Source organism: Camelina sativa, chromosome 5 (genome assembly GCF_000633955.1).
Source record: "Camelina sativa cultivar DH55 chromosome 5, Cs, whole genome shotgun sequence".
Taxonomy (NCBI): Eukaryota; Viridiplantae; Streptophyta; class Magnoliopsida; order Brassicales; family Brassicaceae; genus Camelina; species Camelina sativa.
Window position 1 is genome coordinate 14,982,028 of NC_025689.1, and position 9,156 is coordinate 14,991,183.

Genomic DNA, 9,156 nt, shown 5'->3' on the forward strand with positions numbered 1-9,156 from the left:
ATTAATTTACAATTTTTGTCCAAAAGAAAGAAAAAAAAAACAATTTGACAAAGTATTTAAATTTATATGTTCAGTTTCTCTTTTCTACATAAGCTACGCATCCAAAGTTAAAGACAAAACGCAAAAAAAAAAACATCTCAATCCTTTTCTTCTTTCCTCCCCCGTCAACACAAGAGAGAAGACACTTCAGATCTATCTCAAAAGCTAGACTGTGAAAATCCGAACCCAACCATTTATAAAAAATTTGTCAAAAAAGAAAGAAAAGAAAAACAATTTGCCACCGTATTTTAAATTATATGTTTTTATTTTCTTTTCTTCTCTACAAAAGAGCTATGCATCCAAAGTTAAAAAGACATCCCAAATTTTTGACAAGACATTCAAAATCCCTTTCTTCTTATGTTCTCCCCATCAAAAAAACAAGAGAAGAGACAGACATCCAACTCAATTCGATGGCAAGAAAAAAAAAAGGGTGCAATCTACAACAATATACTTCTATGGGATCGAATCATAAAAACAGCGAAACTACTAATGCAATCCCGGGAATAACTAAAAACTATGATACTGTATTATTATTATCCCACTTATATATAAATCATCAGATTAAAATTCGAAAAAAAGAAAGAAATATAACATTTTTAAAGTCTTTGTTCTATCTCTTCTCTTATTTTCTTTCTATTTTGCCAGAAAATCAAAAAAACAAAACAGCTTTTTTCTCAACTTCTCTCTTCTTGTGATAACCCTAATCTCTTCCTCTTCTTCGTTTAAGGATAAGCGAAACCTTAGAATTTTAAACCTTGTAATCGCTGTTTTTTTTTTTCTTTCCTTCTTTCGCCATCTATGAATCCATCGCTACATCGATGCGGTTTCTAGGTTTTCTTGAAGAGATTCGACATTGATAAAATTTCCCAAGTTTTTTTTTTTTTTTTTTTTTTATTGTGATCTCTTGCTTTAAGAAATCAATGGCGAAAGGTACAGCCACTGGCGAATCCGTGGTTCGTACAGGGTGTAAAAGGGAATTGCAGTTTGTATTGAAATCTCAGTCTGAGATCTGTGGAGGCGAGTCACTAGGTCGGACTCGTGGAAGCCGAAACTCGAATGTCGAATCTACAAGTTTGAAGAGTGGGATTAAGAAGATTCGTCTTAGTAAAGATGAGGAAGATGAAGAGGTTGTAGTAATGTCTGATACTGTTGGTGTTGTTGCTTTAGAAGAAGATGAAGGTAAGAGTGACGTTGTTGATGTTGATGAGTCTAAGGTGTTGTGTAATGACTCTGCTTTGGTTGAATCTATGAGTAAAAATAAGGGGAGAGAAGATAATGTGGAGACTGAGAAGGGTTCACTGAAAGTTATAGAGGCTGAGAAGGAAAGCTTGGGTGTGATTGATAGAGAATTAGTTGTGGCATGTCCTGCGGATTTTAGTATGTTGGAAAAAATGGCTTCTAGATCTTGCCAGGTTAAGTTGGAAAGAGGAGGTTTGGTCTATGGTAAACCGTGCAAAAGGTTGACCCGGTCTATGTTGAAGGTTGAGGGTATTAAGCCAGAAGCTAATAGTGCTGATAACGATCGTGTTAATCCAGAAAAGGTTGTTATAGATAGCGGAGATGATTGTGTTGATGTTTCTACCGTAGTGGCATATGAGAAGGAGGAGGAGCGTTGTGAGCAAAATAATGTGGAGATATGCCTCGGGCTTCCAAGTGGATCATCCCAACTTCTTGTTAAGAAGGGAGTGAGTGATGCAGTAGATAAGCCTTTGAGGAGGGTTACGAGGTCATTGGTTAAACAAGAAGGTGATTCAGAAAATCCTGATTTGGGGAATTCTACTAAGCCAGCAGACTTGGGCGAGGTAGATGTGAATGCCAATGATGTCGAAATAGTTGATGTTCAAAGTCCTTCAGTTACAACTCACAAAAAGCGTGGAAGGCCCAGGATATTCTTAAGGAATTTTCCAACTAAGCTGAAAGAAATTTTTGATTGTGGAATACTTGAGGAACTAACTGTGTACTATCTTCGAGAAGCAAAGGTATATGATGGCTTTTTTTTTTCTTTCTATTCATGTAAAAACAGATTTTATATAGCCGATGTGTATGTTACCTTCGTATCGTAGTTGGGAGAGGCAGGGGCTAGAGGGCTTAAAGGAGTAATAAAAGGATCAGGCATTTTGTGCTTTTGTAGTGCCTGCAAAGGAATTCAAGTTAGTGATATTTACTGTTCTTAAAGGTCTCGTAGTTGGCCCTATCAAATGCAAGCAGGTTGATTTAACTTTCTAAATTTCACTTCACAGGTTGTGAGCCCTGGCATGTTTGAGGTGCATGCTTCTAGCACAAACAAGCGCCCACCTGAATATATCTTACTGGAGTCTGGATTCACAATTCGTGATGTCATGAATGCATGCAAGCAAAATCCCTTGGCTACACTAGAAGAAAAACTTCGTGCGGTAGTTGGACCAACTTTAAGGAAATCTAGCCTGTGTTTGAATTGCCAAGGTTACTGATTGGTTTATTGGTTTGTGCAAACATTATACAGACTGCTTTCACTTGTTTTTTTTTCTCTTTATAAAGAATAGACTGGTTACATTCAAATGATTGCAGGTCCAATGGTTGAGCCCTGTGATACAAACTCATTAGTTTTGTGCAAATCGTGTTTGGAGGCTAAGGAGTTAGAAATCTATAACAGTCCTTCTAAAGCAAATGATGCTCTTAACGGGTATGGCTTATCTGTCTTTATTTATCGCAACAACCTTTTCTTTGCAGTTGAATCATGTGAAAGTAAGATGGGCATACAATTATCCTTTTCAGTTAGTTTTTCAGACTGGGTGGAAAGTAAAACGTAAAATTCAGGAATAATGATTTTCTAAATAAGTAATGTGGATTACGAGCTGTATATCCTCTATTATATGGTTGTTTATGTAGAATTCTATAAGTACTAACATGCATAACTTTATTTTTGGATATATCTAATACACCAATATGTTAACCTATATCTAATTGGTTGATTCTAAATCTGTTCCCAATTTTAAACAGTTCGTCTAGGCCAAGTGTGACTCCAAAAACTATCCTTAGTGGGTCAAAATCCATTCCTCGCCAAAGTAACAGGTGAGAAAAACTAACCAGAAAAGTGAGTATTATTGTTATGTGGATGGTGCCAACTCTTTGATGGTTGTGCTTCCTAATTTTATTCTGTTGCATTTTGTGTTTTTGCTGCCTTTTGTATTATAATTAGCTCACAATTTGCCATTATCATTCTAGAAAATGATTAAATAGAATGTAATATTGGAACTGTGCCATATACTCTTTAGTTGTACATTGGGGTTATTGGCTAAGCTAAATTTATCTTGGAGTTCCACAGGTCACCCGAGCCAGGTGTGGTTCCAGGAACTATTCTGAGCGAGTCAAAATCCAGTTCAATCAAAAGCAACAGCCAAGGGAGACTAACCAGAAAGTGAGTAGTGTTGTTATAAGTGTGACAACACTTTTCCAATGCATCTATGGTCTAGTGCTAGATTTTCGCCTTCCTTTCCGTCTGTCATACTTATATTAGTTCTCAGTCTATCTTTTGTCATTTTGAAAGGGATGTGCGGCTGCACAAACTTGTTTTTGAGGATGATATACTGCCAGATGGTACCGAAGTGGGTTATTTCGTTGCTGGAAAGGTTAGATCTACATGGAAGTCGGCTTTTTTTCCATCCCGTTTTGTAACTTATTCTTCTTTAACCATTTTGATCATTGTGCAGAAATTGCTTGTTGGCTATAAGAAAGGATTTGGGATACATTGTTCTTGTTGCAACAAAGTGGTAAGTTCTCTCTAACATCAAACTAGCTTTCCTGGCATTAAAGTATATAGGGCTCTGAAGCAGCCTTTATTATGTTTATGGGCACAGGTCAGTCCTTCATTGTTTGAGGCCCATGCTGGCTGTGCAAGTCGTCGGAAGCCGTAAGTTCCTTTCAACTATTTTCATATTTATGCTGTAATAGTAATGGGTCTATACCTGTTCTACTACTTCTTTTTAATCTCCAATTCTGATACAATTAAACTTGAGTAACTTAGTATAATAATTTGCTGTAATACAAGAGATCAAGGATTATACTGAAGCTACTTACATTCTCCTTGGAAACCCGTAGGGTTTAATCCGATAACAGAACCATTCTTATTTGCTTTGCCATGTATTGTTGTATAGACAAAGAGCCTTTACCCCATGCTTACGAAAAAGTAAACATACAAAACTTGTATAATTAGCGTACAAGTTGTGGATCCTTAAGATCATTAATTGTGTGAGTCACAGAGAAATTGTTGTTTCAACTAGTTCATCTTCTGTTGATGATCAGATTTCAGCACATTTATACAACCAATGGGGTCTCTCTTCATGAACTATCAGTAGCACTATCCATGGACCAGAGGTTTTCCATCCGTGAAAATGATGACCTTTGCAGTATCTGTAGAGATGGAGGCGAGCTCTTATGTTGTGATACCTGTCCAAGATCATATCATACAGGTTTAATATCTGCCATTTTCTCTATGTTTCTTTGATAGAATTCTACTATTGCTCCTTTTAAAAAGTTTTTGGAGCGTCAACTTCTAATCTGTCTGTTTTGGTTTATCTAGTATGTGCTTCTCTCCCAAGCCTTCCGAGTGAGAGGTGGTCCTGCAAATATTGTGTGAATATGGTTGAAAGAGAGAAGTTCGTGGATAGCAATCGCAATGCCATTGCAGCTGGGAGAGTTCAGGGAGTTGATGCAATTGCTGAGATAACCAAAAGATGCATTCGAATAGTCAGCTCCTTTGAGAGCGAGCTCCCAAGTGTATGCGTGTTGTGCAGGTGAATATCATGTTTTTCTCTTATTTCAAGTATCTTGGTGGTTTCCTTTTTAGTGTCTCGTTTAATGTCTTACATAATTTCCTGTAACAACCTTACAAAAAATTGCAAGTTGTAGTTTAATGAGGTCTTATTTGGCTAATATATTATCGGGTCCTATATTATCCTATTTCTTTTCCTTCATGTTTCTAATTCATATATGTATATCTAACTAAATTAATACATTGGCTGCTTCTCTCCTAATTGAAACCGTTTCCTTCTGAGCTTGACCTTTACTTACTTTTCTGNGGACCAGAGGTTTTCCATCCGTGAAAATGATGACCTTTGCAGTATCTGTAGAGATGGAGGCGAGCTCTTATGTTGTGATACCTGTCCAAGATCATTTCATACAGGTTAATATCTGCCATTTTCTCTATGTTTCTTTGATAGAATTCTACTATTGCTCCTTTTAAAAAGTTTTTGGAGCGTCAACTTCTAATCTGTCTGTTTTGGTTTATCTAGTATGTGCTTCTCTCCCAAGCCTTCCGAGTGAGAGGTGGTCCTGCAAATATTGTGTGAATATGGTTGAAAGAGAGAAGTTCGTGGATAGCAATCGCAATGCCATTGCAGCTGGGAGAGTTCAGGGAGTTGATGCAATTGCTGAGATAACCAAAAGATGCATTCGAATAGTCAGCTCCTTTGAGAGCGAGCTCCCAAGTGTATGCGTGTTGTGCAGGTGAATATCATGTTTTTCTCTTATTTCAAGTATCTTGGTGGTTTCCTTTTTAGTGTCTCGTTTAATGTCTTACATAATTTCCTGTAACAACCTTACAAAAAATTGCAAGTTGTAGTTCAATGAGGTCTTATTTGGCTAATATATTATCGGGTCCTATATTATCCTATTTCTTTTCCTTCATGTTTCTAATTCATATATGTATATCTAACTAAATTAATACATTGGCTGCTTCTCTCCTAATTGAAACCGTTTCCTTCTGAGCTTGACCTTTACTTACTTTTCTGTGCTGTTGCAGAGGTCATAGTTTTTGCAGGTTGGGCTTTAATTCTCGCACTGTGATTATCTGTGATCAGGTATCTTGTTGGTCATTTCTGTATAGGGACCCATGTCTCTTAAATCTGCAACTGGCATTCACCATTTTCGGTATTTGTTTTCTTCTCAGTGTGAAAAGGAATTCCATGTTGGCTGTTTGAAAGAACATAACATTGCTGATCTCAAGGTGCTTTACCTCTTTAGCTCCTTCTTTCTCTCAGGTGAAAACTCAGCGTCTATCTCTCACATTCTTGTTTATGTCTTAACAGGAACTACCTGAAGAAAGATGGTTCTGTTCCCTCGGGTGCGAAAATATCAACACTACATTGGGCAATCTGATAGTTCGCGGAGAAGAGAAGCTTAGTAACAACATTCTGAATTTTATAAAGAAAAAGGAAAAACTTAATGAAGAAGGATGTTCAGATGACAACACCACTCTAGACATAAGATGGAGTGTCCTTAGTGGGAAGTTGGCCTCTTCGGATGATACAAAAGTATTGCTTGCAAAGGCAGTTTCCATCCTTCATGTAAGTGAAGATCACATGTCAAACTCTTGTGTCCTTTCTGCTGTTTGTCCCTTGTATTCTTTATGAAGGTTTGACTTTGTTTGTCCCTTGTAACCATGGTATGCTTTAGGAGCGGTTTGATCCTATCAGTGAATCTGGAACCAGAGGAGATCTCATACCAGCCATGGTGTACGGGTAAGCAAAGTTTTTATCTTCTCGAGTGGATTATTCTTTGTGCTCATGAAACCTAGCTGATGAACAAATTTGTGTGTGGAACAGAAGGCAAACAAAGGGCCAAGATTTTAGTGGCATGTACTGCACCATGCTGGCTGTGGAGTATGTTTCTTCTTCTTTCCACTCTAATTTATTTTCTGTGATGCTTGTTTCATCTTTTTTTATGTTGTCTTTTTTGTTTGCTTTTGCAGTGAAGTGATTGTTTCAGTGGGAGTCTTTAGAGTTTTTGGGTCAGAATTTGCGGAACTCCCTCTAGTTGCTACCAGCAAAGATTGTCAAGGGCAGGTAAATAGTTTTGATCAGGAACCTTCAACCTTGCATGAATCGTTATTATATTTACTAGAATTGCGTACCCCTGTAGATTAGCCCGTTCTCGTTGTCAATCCTAAACCCTACATGTATTTGTGTCTGTTTATGCTTAAAATGGAGAGCAGAACAATGTGTAACATATTAACTGCAGAAGGAATTCTTTTGTTAGATTTTACCAACCATCCAACGCTTTATAATCGGATATGTACGAAGATAAGATGCTTGTGATTGCTCTTTTCTTTTGAGAGTTTGAGAATTTTTATGTTCTTTCTCTCTTTTTTTTTGCTGTAGGGTTACTTCCAATGCCTGTTTGCTTGCATAGAGAGACTACTCGGGTTCCTAAACGTGAAACATATCGTGCTACCAGCAGCAGATGAAGCCAAATCCATATGGACTGACAAATTTGGTTTCACCAAGATGACTGAAGAGGAGGTATCCATCTAGAAATAACCCTTGTCAGTAAACGTAAAACTCTGAATGATTCCCATCTCTGATACATGTACTGTTTNCTCATGAAACCTAGCTGATGAACAAATTTGTGTATGGAACAGAAGGCAAACAAAGGGCCAAGATTTTAGTGGCATGTACTGCACCATGCTGGCTGTGGAGTATGTTGCTTCTTCTTTCCACTCTAATTTATTTTCTGTGATGCTTGTTTCATCTTTTTTTATGTTGTCTTTTTTGTTTGCTTTTGCAGTGAAGTGATTGTTTCAGTGGGAGTCTTTAGAGTTTTTGGGTCAGAATTTGCGGAACTCCCTCTAGTTGCTACCAGCAAAGATTGTCAAGGGCAGGTAAATAGTTTTGATCAGGAACCTTCAACCTTGCATGAATCGTTATTATATTTACTAGAATTGCGTACCCCTGTAGATTAGCCCGTTCTCGTTGTCAATCCTAAACCCTACATGTATTTGTGTCTGTTTATGCTTAAAATGGAGAGCAGAACAATGTGTAACATATTAACTGCAGAAGGAATTCTTTTGTTAGATTTTACCAACCATCCAACGCTTTATAATCGGATATGTACGAAGATAAGATGCTTGTGATTGCTCTTTTCTTTTGAGAGTTTGAGAATTTTTATGTTCTTTCTCTCTTTTTTTTTGCTGTAGGGTTACTTCCAATGCCTGTTTGCTTGCATAGAGAGACTACTCGGGTTCCTAAACGTGAAACATATCGTGCTACCAGCAGCAGATGAAGCCAAATCCATATGGACTGACAAATTTGGTTTCACCAAGATGACTGAAGAGGAGGTATCCATCTAGAAATAACCCTTGTCAGTAAACGTAAAACTCTGAATGATTCCCATCTCTGATACATGTACTGTTTGTGGGTTTTATTAGGTGAAGGAATGCAGAAAAGACTACTCGGTGATGTATTTTCATGGAACATCTATGTTGAGAAAGAGTGTCCCTGAACCAACAACAACAGCCGTGAGTAAACCCGAGGACAATAATATGAAGGAGTAAAGCCTGAAGGTTGTCTTTGTTGTTTTTGGTTTTGGAAGTCGGTGAAACGAATGGGTATTTTTATCTTTAATCTAGTTTTCGGGTAGTAGTAGCCTTTAGTGTACAGGTTTTTCCCCCTAATGTGTCTCAAGATGCACACAAAAAGGGTAAGAGAATTTGGTTTTGGTAGGAGGGGTAAGAACATTGGGCATTCTTTTTGGTTTTTGGGGTTTAGTATTTTGATTAAAATTTTATGTGTAGCTAATTTTTTTGTAACTATTTTTGCTCAAAATGAAAAAAAAAAATGATTTTCTGCCATCGAAAAGGAAAAGAAAAAATGATTAATGTTTTATTTTCTTTCGCAAAGCTGAATTAATGTTAGTAAAAAAAAAAAAAACAAATTCGTTGGGCTCTACATTTGGGACCAAAGGCCCAATCAGTCAGTCAATCATTGATTCGTTTAACCGGTCCGGTTAACATAGAACCGTAGATAAAAATTTAGGGCTACAGCGAGCGGGAAGGAGCGCCTCAAAAGAATTTGAAACTCAAAAAAAGAGGCAGAACAACCGTTAGAAAGATGCCCCTTGGATTTCCTTTATAATTACATCTCTACCCACAATCCCCTTTTCAATTCGCCCTTTTCGCTTTCCCTCTTCTCTCCTTCTCCAAAGATTCATTTTTTATTTTCTCCGATCGCACTGCTTCCTCTTCCTCTCAAGGTCTGCGTTTCAGATTTATTTTTCTGGTTTCTCTTCGTTGTTTATGGTTTAGATTACTGACGGATTGCTCAACTCGTCTTTTTTTTTTTTTTTTTTTTTTTTTTTTTTTTT

At 37.3% G+C, this 9,156-nt stretch overlaps 1 protein-coding gene across 1 annotated transcript; it reads left to right on the forward strand.

Annotated features, from left to right (window-relative positions):
* LOC104786928 lies at positions 637–8,604 on the forward strand. Its single transcript, XM_010512405.1, has 19 exons — positions 637–2,018; positions 2,103–2,189; positions 2,280–2,481; positions 2,587–2,701; positions 3,019–3,090; positions 3,344–3,436; positions 3,566–3,647; positions 3,729–3,788; positions 3,876–3,928; positions 4,321–4,487; positions 4,598–4,811; positions 5,819–5,876; positions 5,966–6,022; positions 6,105–6,362; positions 6,472–6,536; positions 6,621–6,677; positions 6,767–6,860; positions 7,176–7,316; positions 8,222–8,604. The coding sequence occupies exons 1-19, from the start codon at positions 960–962 to the stop codon at positions 8,345–8,347; spliced, it is 3,060 nt and encodes a 1,019-aa protein (XP_010510707.1). The 5' UTR covers positions 637–959; the 3' UTR covers positions 8,348–8,604.